At 56.5% G+C, this 12,237-nt stretch overlaps 4 protein-coding genes across 4 annotated transcripts; 2 read left to right on the forward strand and 2 right to left on the reverse strand.

Annotated features, from left to right (window-relative positions):
• Nucleotides 1–1,504: 1,504 nt before the first annotated feature.
• LTHEOB_1638 (MFS transporter) lies at nt 1,505–3,610 on the reverse strand (the record flags this gene model as incomplete). Its single annotated transcript, XM_035510361.1, has 3 exons — nt 1,505–2,041; nt 2,214–2,421; nt 2,487–3,610. The coding sequence occupies 3 exons, from the start codon at nt 3,608–3,610 to the stop codon at nt 1,505–1,507; spliced, it is 1,869 nt and encodes a 622-aa protein (XP_035366148.1).
• A 910-nt stretch (nt 3,611–4,520) lies between these two features.
• LTHEOB_1639 (uncharacterized protein) lies at nt 4,521–5,141 on the forward strand (the record flags this gene model as incomplete). The annotated part of the gene is made up of 1 exon (XM_035510362.1): nt 4,521–5,141. The coding sequence occupies one exon, from the start codon at nt 4,521–4,523 to the stop codon at nt 5,139–5,141; it is 621 nt and encodes a 206-aa protein (XP_035366149.1).
• A 33-nt stretch (nt 5,142–5,174) lies between these two features.
• Nucleotides 5,175–5,780, reverse strand: LTHEOB_1640 (RNAse p rpr2 rpp21 subunit; the record flags this gene model as incomplete). Its single annotated transcript, XM_035510364.1, has 1 exon — nt 5,175–5,780. One exon carries the CDS (start codon nt 5,778–5,780, stop codon nt 5,175–5,177), a length of 606 nt encoding a protein of 201 aa, XP_035366150.1.
• Nucleotides 5,781–6,211: 431 nt separating this feature from the next.
• On the forward strand, nt 6,212–8,133 carry LTHEOB_1641 (ATP-dependent RNA helicase sub2 protein; the record flags this gene model as incomplete). Its single annotated transcript, XM_035510365.1, has 5 exons — nt 6,212–6,452; nt 6,889–7,299; nt 7,360–7,720; nt 7,774–8,031; nt 8,085–8,133. 5 exons carry the CDS (start codon nt 6,212–6,214, stop codon nt 8,131–8,133), a joined length of 1,320 nt encoding a protein of 439 aa, XP_035366151.1.
• Between the last annotated feature and the right edge of the window lie 4,104 nt (nt 8,134–12,237).

Below are 12,237 nucleotides of genomic sequence, written 5' to 3' on the forward strand. Positions count from 1 at the left end.
GAAGAACAATACTGAGGCGTTCAGTGGGGATTCCGCGCAAGTGACCATATCGGGTGAAGTGCGAGATTTTTACAAATCTTGGACTGGAGTCATCAACAATGACGACGGTGATCTTCATCGTAGCCATTAACAGCGTTCCTCCATCTTGGGCTATCGCGCCCATCCCAGGCAACGGTCCCCTTAGCGCTGCCGTGGCAAGGTTTGGAAGAGTGAAGGTACTGGACATACGAGGCCGGGTTTCTTAGTATCGCAACAGAGGACGGGCAGTTGCACCGACCATCCGGACATAAAGACAAAACATATATGTGAGCAGACTCATCCAGATAAGAGCCTCAATTGCTCTGAACTTCGTTGCAATACTAAGTGAACCGATATCATACCAACGTAGCCGCGGTGAACGCGGGATATCCAGCAGCTGCCACAACTTGCACCAGAAGGTGAGATTTGGGGAATGGTTCAATTACCAAGGCTAAGCCCAACCGGACGCAGTACCCGATGCTTCAGTATATAAACCGTGGAAGCAAGCGCTCCAATTACAGATGGTTAGTGTAGGGAGCATGCTACGGCACTATGCCTTGCCACCAGGACCTTAAAGGTGTAAAACCCGAGGGTTTGTGATCTGTGGGTTTCCCGTTCAGGTGAACGTCTGAAGCAGTTCAAGGGTTCGATTCTAGCTCAGTGTCATACTTCGGTCCCTGCACTGGGTTGGGAGAAGGGCTTGCGGGCTGTGGAAAGGCGTGACGATCCTCAGCGGTTTCTTTTTTGCTTTTTGGTTCAACAAAAGAAAGCAGCGAACTTCGTTTGCGACCAACCACCCGCTGAATTCAGATATCTAATTATATCTTTGTATTATGGATAGAAAAGTCCACTACTGACTGCCCCAGCCTTCCACGAAAGGATGCGCATGGGGAATTGCTGTTTTTAGCAAAATTCTCACCAGCCACAAAACACCAGCCCCGCGGGCACCATAGAACGGGCAGCATCGAAATTGCACGACCCGCAAAAACAAAAAAAGGTTCCCGTCTGCTGGGAGCGCGCGCCTCGCTGATCTCCCGCCGCCGTTTGAAGGGATGACGAGCTTCGCTGATCGACCACCCCCACATGGTTCGCATCTAACAGGGGTGTGTCGTTCGTGTCGTTCGTATTCACCCGACATTTCGTACCACCATCACTTCGCTTCTGCGCGCCGGATGCGTCAAGAGATCGGCCGAAACGCCGGTGCTCTGCTGGGGAAAGATTGTCTTGTGAGAAGTTTGAAGGACGATGATGTCGAGTACCCCGCACTACTACTGAGTGGGCTAGATGGCCCGCTCACCTCTGCAAGCACTTGCAGGTCAGAATGACGAACATCGCCAAGGAGGTGACCCAGAAATTTGGTTTTCTTTCTCGACGCTATCCTGAATATAAACTACTTATCTCGTGTTGTTGTCCCCTGCCACAATACTAAGCGAACGGACCTCATATAAGATATAAAAGACCGCACCACATTGTCCCGAACCAAATCTTATTCTCGTTTATCAGGCTGGGCACCGCCGCCATTCTGCAGTCTCACCTCATTCTCCTTCTCCTCCTCCTCCTCCGCCGCCGACACCGCCTTACTATCACTTTTATCCTCACCCTCCCGCACCTGCTCCTCTCCCCCCTCCGCCCTCCCCCTCTGCTGCTCCTCCATCTTCCTCCTCTTCTTCTTCTTTTTCTCCTCCTCCCTCCTCTCCAACCTCACATGCCTCTCCTCCCGCCACACGGGGCCCCTCCACACGACGACCGCCAGCGCCGGCACGCTCAGCACCAGCATCAGCCCGCCGATGAAAGTGTACGTCCAGCCGAGCCCCCACGCGGCGATGATGTACTCGACGGAGGCTGTGCCGGCCGCGCTCATGCTGCAGCGGCACAGGTTCAGCCCTGCCATGGCCGTGCTCGCGCGCTGCGGGTACAGGTCGACCAGCAGCGTGATCAGCATCGACATGGTGCCCGACAGCATCGCGCCGCCGACGAAGAGGATGACGAGCGGGGCGGCGAGGGAGGTTTGCGCGCGGAGGACCTGTGATGCGCGGGGGGTTGCGGGGTTAGTGAGGGTGGATGGATGGGTGGGTGGGAAGAGGGGGTTTGGTTGGGAGGAGGAGAAGTGAGGTGGTTTGGTGATTCGGAAGGAGGAAATTGGGTGAGAGAAGCGCTGGGGTGAAGAGGAGGGAAAAGGACGCGGGAAGACGTACCCAGCCCCATACGAGTGTCGATGAACTGCCGATAACTAGCGGAACCCAGATGATCTCGAGCCGAGCGCGCTCAATGGGAAAATTGCGCATGCTACTGGCGCGCTTGCGGTCGACGGTGATGCCGTGTTTGGCGGCGACACGACGGAAGTTGCGATCGAGGAAGCGACCGCATGCAAGACTGCCGAGCATAGCACCCGCTGAGAAAGGTCTGGATACAGGTCAGAAGGTGTAAAGTCCAGGATTGGAAGGTTTGTTTTCCTTCCGAGCACTTACATGTAGCAGAGGCCGATCTGGAGGTCGTTGAAGCCATACGTGTCGGCGAAGATGCCGGGCATGGGCACGATCATGCAGAAGAAACCCGTCATGGCTATAGACAGCGCCAGGAGAACCAGAGACACGTCCTTTTCAACAACGATTCGCAACGCCTGTAGTGGGTTCGGGAAGCGCAAATGCCGCTGTTCCGCCAGCCGCTTGCTCTCCTCATGCTTCGCCTGCCGCGAGACGGTGCGCTCGAGTCCGTTTTTCTTACGCCTACGCTCTGCCATGATGTTGAGCAGGGACTTGTTCCAGCCTTGCGGTGGAAGCGAGCCGTCGCCGACAACGTTTCTGCTTGTCTCCGGGATCAGAATGATGTAGAGGATCAGGTATATGCCGCCGCTGATGAGAAGAAACCAGAAGATGGATGGCCACCCAAGGAATTGCGCGAGGATGCCGCCGAGGATAGGACCAAGAGCAGGCCCCAACTGGGTACCCATCTGTACCCAGGCTACGTAGGAGCCGCGTTCCGCGCTGGTCGTCACGTCGGATATGACGCCGTTCCCCAGGGCGATGACGCCGCTGCTGCCACTGCTTTGCATGGCCCGGAGCACTAGCAGCGCCGCGTAGTCGCGCTGTAACGCCAGGCCCAGGTTTGCGAAGAAGAAGATGGTGAAGCAGCAAATGTAGGTTGGGCGTCTGCCTACTTGATCTGCTAGGTCGCCGAAGAACATGGGTGCAATGCCTTGTAGGATCATGTAACTCGTGACCGTGAAGTTAATGGCGGCGAGCGAGACGTGGAATTCCTTGGCCAGCGTGTTCAATGCAGGTAAGTAAATCTGACCGGAAACGGGAGAGAAGAAGCTCGCCATGGTAGTCATGGTGATGATGAGAACCTTGGTCTTCTTGGAAAATACCGAATGAATTGGTGGCTTTGGAGGCTCCGCTGCTGCCGCCTCGACATCCGTTGTTGTGTCTGTATCCTTTCTGGCATCGCTGACCTCGTGGTTTCCAGCCGGCGTGTGCGTTTCTGCAGCTTCAGGTTTATCGGCGGCTTGGATGGTGTCTTCATCCCGACCTCGAGATTCGGTCCGGTCTTCGATAGGAACTGATAGGCCCGGACGGTCATGAGTAGCCATCATTCGTGCACAAGCTCAGCGGGCTGCGGGTGAGGCTGAGGTGTTCCATCTTGGCGCAGTGGCGGCCAAAAATCTCTTTTAAAAGGAGGCGCGCTTTTGTCATTGTGGACTCATAGTCGTCGGAGTTTGGAGTTTGAGTTAGAACGGGGACGGAGCGTCCGACCTGGCTCCGATCCCGTCCACGCGCCAGTCTTGATCCGGCCTAATAAATACGCTAAGCTTGTTCAGGGCTTCAATTCTCTGTATTTTTAAGCGAAGTCATCAATCGCGAAGTCAATAGAAGACAGACACTTGAAGCATCTATCTAAATATTAATGTGCAACACACAAGTCATGGCTACTTGAAGCTATTGCTCGAGTGCATTTCATACATGTAAGTTGCCCATTATGTCTGGAGGATGCTGTAAATGCCCATCCTCCGTTGCTATACTCAGCGCCCTCGGTTTCGTATTCAAATAATTACACCAATGAGCGGGGAAGGCTCAGCTCCGCTCCTGCTTCGGCCCCAGACATCAACTTCTCGCCCCCGAACGGTCGGACATAACGCTGTCGCTGCGCGAGGGCTCGAGTGCTGCGTTTTTCGTCATACCTTCCAGCGCTTAGTGCTGATTGACCAGAGAAAAAAGGCATCAAGGATTTAATAAGAGCTCCTGCCCTTCCACTGCATTTGCTACAGAACATTGCAACTCGCGTTTTTGCCCTTTTGGGTTTCTGGTAAGGATAGATCCGCTCAGCCGTACCTTTTACTCCGCTAACTTCCACAATTTGGGCACAGCTACAATTGATAGCGCTTCACAACACCACTCCAAATTGCCCTCTACAGCAGTCTCTCCGAGCGCAGACGATAAGGACGAATCGGAACCGAAATTCAGCGACAAAGCAACCGCATTCACGAAAACATCCTCACATTCACCATGAGCATTTGGCAATATATTGAATACTACCTGTCCAAGCTGCTCTACAGCCTCAGGGCCCATGATGCAGGACTCTTCATCAAGTCGCCTGCGTTCGCCGCTCTTCCGGAGCCCAACATTACGCTCGAATGCCCGCAGTGCGGCCCTTCAGGTTCGCAGATGCTCGTCGACCTCACCCAAGATGGCAAAGACGAGTTCCCACACCTCACATGGACAAAGCCCCCTCAACTGGACGTCAAAGAATACATCCTCCTTTGTGAAGATGTAGATGCACCGCTTCCGTTCCCCATCGCCCATTGCGTCTTCTACGCTATCCCAGCAGAGACTACCCAGGTCACACATAAAGACACCCAGCCTGTTGATGGGAGCGTACAAGGAGGCTTGAAGGCTGGCTTTCGTTGGGTACCTAATATCAGGAAGAGGCATTACCTGGGCCCAAGACCGCTTGTTGGTCACGGTCCGCATCGGTATATCTACCAGCTTGTTGCGTTGAGCGAGCCTCTCGACCTCCAGAGCTTGGGATCGCAGGTCACCAAAACGAAGATCGCAGAGGCTATCAAAGGCAAGGTTGTCGGCTGGGGTTCCTGGGTTGGCGTCTACGAAAGAACGTGGCAGTCCTAAGATTGTTCTGGTGGCAAGGAGCTTTGTGATGCCTCACTTTGGCGTACCCAGGCTGACTTCTCCCACAAGTGGCGTAATTGATGTTCTGTCCTCCATACCCGCTGCTGCTGTAACTTTCTTGCCCGTACTCGTGCTTGATGGCTTTGCTTTCTCAACTTTCGCTCGTTCGCCCTTCCTGAGTTGCCGCTTAGCTCCAACAGGGAAGCGCTTCTGTGCCTTGCAGACGTTGCACTCCACGACGAGTACATCAGCCCAGGGCTTCTTGCCCCCTCGACTCAGGTTCTCAATCTTGCTCGAGGAGGTGCTCCCAGGGATCAGAATAGCACTGCAGCGTTTACAAATGGAATGCTTGACGTTTTGTGAGAGCCGAATTTGAGTCTTCATAGAGACAGATTGGAGGTGAGACGCATAGTAGAAAGGCAGACCTGGTGGGAAGGCGTTCTGGGTAGGCTCTTCGTGCTGAGTCACAGGGCGGCCTCCCGCTTTGGCGTCGATGTCCATTTCCTCAGTGTTACCATTGTCCGCCGGCTTGGCGTGCTGGTTGGCCAGGTAGGTGGCGGCTTGGTAGAGATAGGAGATGCGCGAATGCAGGTGCTTGTTGGGTACCGGCTTAGGCTTTGACGCGTCGCCCTTGGCCATGATGGCGGGCGGATATGCAAGGTTGTTTGCTTGCGAGGGAGTGCGAGCGGCACGGCGCGTCGAGTTGGCGTACAAAGAAGCGAGGCGGGCGGCAAAATTATTTGCTGGAGGCGCGGTCACGTGAGGAGCTTGGATCGCCAGACGTTTTCAGCTTGCGGCGTTCGACAAAGCAGCCTCGCCCGCCCGTCCATCTCCATCATCCAAACAACCACCTCCACCACTTTCCCTCATCAGCTCGCGGCAGTCGCGCAGGAGAATTCCTCGGTTGCTGCACCTTGCGATCGCGAAATCCCGACCTTGCGGCCTTTTCGACGACAGCCTCGCGCAACAAGGCTCCACACCACTGACATCACCGGACACGTCCAAAGTCGCGTCTTCGACCACCTCAACGCGACTCTACACACGCCTACTCGCTTGCAGCCGCCGTCACAATGTCTCACGAGGAGGACCTGATCGACTACTCCGACGAGGAGCTCAACCAGACCGATGCCGTCGCCACCGGCGCGACTGGCGCGGCCGCCAACGGTGAACAGAAGAAGGGCGACCTGAGTGTGACCGGCGAAAAGAAGGGCAGCTACGTCGGCATCCACTCCACCGGTTTCCGGGATTTCCTCCTCAAGCAGGAGCTTCTGCGTGCCATCACCGACTGCGGTTTCGAACATCCTTCGGAGGGTCAGTTTTAACCTTTCCCCTCAAGCTCCTCCGTCCTTCAAGAAGCGTCCGTCCATCTCCGCAAACCAAGCGACTGCGAAACCAGCCGGCCTCGGGCTCAATCGATGGAAACGCGCGCACAAGTCAAAACGTCTCTGGATGGATCGCACAGGCCGGCGGCTGCCTATAAACACAAGACCTGTACGCGAAGGCTTTGCGCTATGACTGGATTGGCCACCTGAAGTAGTCAGAACCTGCCTTTCCAGTCTCTCGGGATTCCCGAGATCTTGTTCTCCGTGCCCATGTGCGGACGAAGACGGCGTTCTCGATGTGGTTGATCTTTACCTGTTCTTCGCACGGTTATTCTTTGCGAGATGGACGGACGCGACGCTCGATTGCTTCTTATCGTTACCACTCTTTGGACGAAGTCTCTAACATCGTCGGTTCTCCGCAACAGTCCAGCAAATTTGCATTCCCCAAGCCATCATTGGTTCCGACATCCTCTGCCAGGCAAAGTCTGGTCTCGGTAAGACGGCCGTGTTCGTCCTTGCCACCCTGCAGCAGCTCGAGCCCATTGCTGGCGAGACTGCTGTTCTGGTTCTCTGCCACACTCGTGAGCTGGCCTACCAGATCAAGAACGAGTATGCCCGCTTCAGCAAGTACTTGCCCGATGTCAAGACCTCCGTCTTCTACGGTGGTACTCCCATGCAGAAGGATATCGAGATTCTCTCGAACAAGGACACCCACCCGCACATCATTGTCGGTACTCCCGGCAGATTGAACGCTCTTGTGCGCGAGAAGAAGCTTCGTCTTGGCGGTATCAAGATGTTCGTCCTCGATGAGTGCGACAAGATGCTTGACCAGATTGGTATGCACATCCATTCCTTCAATCGTCAGCAGGAGCAAGGTACTAACTGAAATTTTATAGACATGCGCCGTGACGTCCAGGAGATTTTCCGCGCCACTCCCACCACCAAGCAGGTGATGATGTTCAGCGCCACCCTCGCCAAGGAGACTCGCCCGATCTGCAAGAAGTTCATGCGCAACCCGCTTGAGATCTACGTCGACGACGAGTCCAAGCTCACTCTGCACGGTCTGCAGCAGTACTACATCAAGCTGAGCGAGGCCGAGAAGAACCGCAAGCTGAACGACCTGCTCGACAACCTCGAGTTCAACCAGGTCATTATTTTCGTGAAGAGCACCGTCCGTGCGACCGAGCTGGACAGGCTTCTGCGCGAGTGCAACTTCCCCTCCATCGCTGTCCATTCCGGCGTTTCTCAGGAGGAGCGGTACGTAAACTAGAAGACACAGGTTAGACGAACGGCCACTGACTTCCGTGCAGTATCAAGCGCTACAAGGAGTTCAAGGAGTTCAACAAGCGCATCTGTGTTGCCACGGATGTCTTCGGTCGTGGTATCGATATCGAGCGTATCAACCTGGCCATCAACTACGACCTTCCCGGCGATGCCGACTCGTACCTCCACCGTGTCGGACGTGCCGGTCGTTTCGGTACCAAGGGTCTCAGTATCTCGTTCGTCAGCAGCGAGCAGGATGAGCAAGTCCTCAAGGAGGTTGAGAAGAGATTCGAGGTTCCCCTTCCGTAAGTTACCGGCCATAACCGCCTCGTGTGAGACCTACTAACTTTAGATGCAGTGAGTTCCCCGAGGGTGGCATTGACGCTAGCACCTACATGGCCAACTAAGGGAGATTTGTGGGCTTCAGATAGTATTACCAAATTGGTCAAGAATGCGAGCGCTCACGGAAGAATCCTCGAGCGTTGTTTTGATGTTGTTGCACATGATTATGGGGGCAGAGCATGCTGCCTAAGAAAAGCTTTAGGCGTCAGGAATTCGGATGGGCTGATGCTCCCTTGCTGCTGTACTCTACTTCACCGATGAAATGCAAGACTCATGGTACGAATGTTGGTCGATAATCAGCCTTTCTATTAATTTATCGAGAGCTGTCATCTGCATCTATTCCTGGTTTAGGCTATCTATCCGAAGCCAACCAATGCATGAAAAATGGGACTCGGTGTTCCAGGTCCTTCTCATCAATTGCTTTTTCTCCACCCTAGCTCTGTTTTTCATTGAGCTTTTGATAGAAAGAAGATCGACTTTGGCATCAATAATGACTGGGGGAGATTGCAGGGAAGTCTCGTCCTTTGTTAGGATCCTTCCATGGGTGGGTCTAAAATTCATGAACACACACTAAGGATCGCGCTTGCGAATACTAGCTCGTAGATGAGGTCCAATTTTTATGTAGTTTTTTTGCTTCTCCTTCTCGCTCTCGTCTTTGCTCGAGCGTTCGGCCGGACCCCCGCTAAACCCCTCCAATCCAAACGATGATGTAACCGATCTGATGAAGGGATATGAGAGCGGGGTGATGAGATACCACACATGCCTTTCACAGATAGTAACGTTCAGGACAACCAAGGGCCCGGAAAAGACGAACGGGCGGCCACGGAAAACATGTGATTGGGCGATTTTTGGTAAGCACTTGTTTCTCATCTCGCTTTCTTATTCGCTACGAGCCCAAGCCCAGCCCGTCGGAATTTCCTTTATCTTGGCCGGAAATGGAGGGGCGAGGGAGGGGAAGAAGGGAGGGAGGCTGACTAGCTTGGGCGCAGCAGGTCCCCGACCAGGCTTTCACCACCTACTAGGTGCCTACTACTTCAAAACAAAGCGCGGGACGCGAGCGCGGGATCGCGTTGCTCCGGGACGGATCAGCGGGAGACGCGTTCTCCGAGTAGGTGGCAGCGGCAGCTGAGTGGCTGGAATCCCGAAAATTGGATGGGAAAGAAAGATAACCATCTGCAAGCAAAAAAGAGAGCTAGCCAGCCCAGGTTCAATCTTGTTTTTCCATGCCCCCCGGTCAGGTTTAGAAGCAGGTTGCGCCCGAGCGGGCATCCCGGTCACATCGTGCGTGCGCGGGATGCGCGGTGGCGGCGGTAGAGCACGCGAGCGGAAGTCAACGGTTGCGACCGCTCCTTCGCACTCTATTTGGTTCCTTCTGCAATGACTGCATGTCGTATGATCCAGGTACCTACTTGTACCTATCCGACGAGATAGGCATATACGGTGGTGAGGCGCCGCTTGGCGGGCAACATGTGAGAGACATGCAGTTCTAGAAGAACAATAGATAGGTATGTTGGATTGGCGCACAAAGACTGGAATTTCCGCTGTCTCTGGCGATCACACATTCGGGCGGGCCGCCCTGCAGACAGGCGGGATGGAAACACTCTTGCGGGTCGCGAGAGCTGAGACCGGCGTGCTTTCCCTTCTATTTCTTTTCCCAAACCTGCGGATAGGGCTCCGTGTTGTCTCAGAGCACACTCCCCATCTGTTGGGGCCGGCGGCCGGAAAAGTCATTGATCTTTATTTTAGCTTTTGACTCGATTGCTTGGCGGCCGGCGATTAGGGCCTGTGGTCAGGTACGGATGTGGAGGCCTTGAGGTTTGAAGATAGGGCAAGGTTATTATTGAGGGGCCCGTATTCGTTTTCTGGTGATTGTGCGATCGCCGCGAAGACGCAGCGCGGGAGCGTCCCGGCGATGGAATCCGCCGGATAGGCACAAGTGCAGCTTCCACAGACGTTCGCGAGGCAGGCGGCATCCGAGACGTAGTAGGGTAAACGTGCAGAAATGCAAAGGCGTCCGGTCGGGACCCTTTCATATGAACAGCGTTCCACCACCGTCATAGCGGACGGACGGGCATTCGCCGGCCGCAGCGGAGGCTGCTCCTAATGTCAGGCACCTTTGGCACGACTGAGGGGAAAGCCGACCGACCGCATATTGTGCATGTCTCGCACTCGCGTCGTCGTCTCGGGGGGCAGGCGTCCGGCAATAAAAAAGAACTGGGGACCTGCAAAATTGGCATCCTCGCCGGGGGCCCTCGCGGCGTTGGTGCTGGCTTGAGCTGCGCGTCGCCCACAACATCGACGGCCATGACGACGGCGTGACGATTGGGTTGACGACAGGCCGCTAAAGCTTGCGCACGCATCTCCGCAGGGCGGTGTCCTGGGCTGAGGACGTGCACATATCCTTGGGATGCGCATTGCGCGCCAATATCCATGGGATGGGAACTGCCGCCGCGTGCGATGATCCTACGCATCCAGGGCCGGAATCATATTGTCGACGCTATTGCTTGAGCCGCTCGCCTGCCAGCTGCTCCGGGATGCTTAGCTGGCAAGCCACCCCCGAGGCCGATCAAGCCCAGGACCGCGCCAATTGAAATGTCACAGGCACTGAGGCAGCCCGCGGCGCCTCGGAGCAGATCGCGGCCGAACAGCTTGGGCGGCGGCGAGTCAGGCCCCCGTTGTGCCGATCTTGAAACAAAATAGACGGCCTCCTCGAAGCAGCAGTGTGGCGCATGGCGATGTGCGTTGCTGTTCTATTCTTGCGGCCCCCTGCCGCTTGGCCGGCTCCTGGGGCATCAACATCAGGCGAGAGCTTGACCTGCCAGCGCCCCCCAGCTTCCCTGCTGCGCGCGTGCGCCGCCTTGCGCAACGCTCAGGCTGAAACAGGAGGGCTAGTCGGCCAACGTCGGACGTTGGAGCGGGAGAGGCAGGCTAGGGGAGGCGCCCGCGCCGCCAGTGGAGGCTGGCGTCTAGCATTGCCTGCGGTGGCGGGTTTAGCAGCGAAACTTGGAAATTTCGAAACGCCGTGAGATCGAGATCTGGCTAGCAAAAGGGGGGGCGGGCGGCAGCTCCCCAAAAGTGCCGTTGTCTGCCTGGCAGACCGCCGGCACAGCTGGAGAGGCCGTCGCTGGTGTCAGCGTCTAATCTCGTTAATCAACCGCCGTCGTTATGATGAGCGGCCTTACCGCAACCGGCATCCGCGCTGCTGCGCAGGCCCGGATTGGCGGCGCACGCTCCAGCAATGATGCAGTTGGCGTCGTCGGCCTTGGCGCATGCGGACTGCGGCGCAGGCATGCAGCGCGATAGCTAGCTGTGCGATACGGCCGTGCGACCGGAAGGCATGCTGGCGGATGCGCTTCGCGCGTGCGTGCGTGCTGAATGAATGCCCGCTGCTGCGATTGCCTCATGACTCGGCCCGGGCCACGCGCAGGCCGCGCCCGGGAGCCCGGCGAAGTGGAGGTTATCGCGGCGGCGCGCGCGCGACTAATGCTGTCGGCCACGCACGTCGAAGGAGAGGCCGGGTTAATGCAGCAGGGAAGCAGCAACGGCGTGCGGCGAAAACGCTTCGCGGCCGTGGCACGTCGGGCAGATCGTGCGTTTTATAACGGCGCCAGGAGCGGGCGCGGGCAAGGCAATTATTTCGCTTGGAGGCAGGTGCAGCAGCAAGGCCGCAGCACGACGTCCACTGGGAGCTCGGCGACAGAAGCGCGCCCCTGCCCGCGCTCTTCCGCCGCGAAGCCTCCCCGACTCCTGCGCCTGCACATCACTCGCGCTGCTCACGATCACCGCGCGCTCGCTCCATCCTCCGTCGCAGCTTCTGTGGCACCGGCTCCCGCACGGCACAGCACCGTTCTCTGCCTAGACTCTTGACTGTGGCTGCCCGTCCTGCGCGGCCTGGCTGGTGGGAGCTTCCGCATCAGCATCCGCTGCGCTGGCGTCGTCCGCGAGCGACCGTTGAGAGATCTTTCCTCGTCCGACGTCCGATAGTCTAATCACTCTGCCGCGCTGCACCTCCACCTCCACCACCACACACAACACCCGACACGCTCTCTTCCTCTCCCTTCCTCCCGCTACATGCCCGCCGCCCGCACCGCCTGCCTAGGCTTCCGCTCGTTCTGATCCCGCCTAAAGCCGTTAATTCCTTAATTACTCGAAGCGAAACTGCGAGCGCC

The sequence above is a fragment of the Lasiodiplodia theobromae genome (assembly GCF_012971845.1).
Source record: "Lasiodiplodia theobromae strain AM2As chromosome Unknown scaffold_4, whole genome shotgun sequence".
In the NCBI taxonomy this organism is placed as follows: Eukaryota; Fungi; Ascomycota; class Dothideomycetes; order Botryosphaeriales; family Botryosphaeriaceae; genus Lasiodiplodia; species Lasiodiplodia theobromae.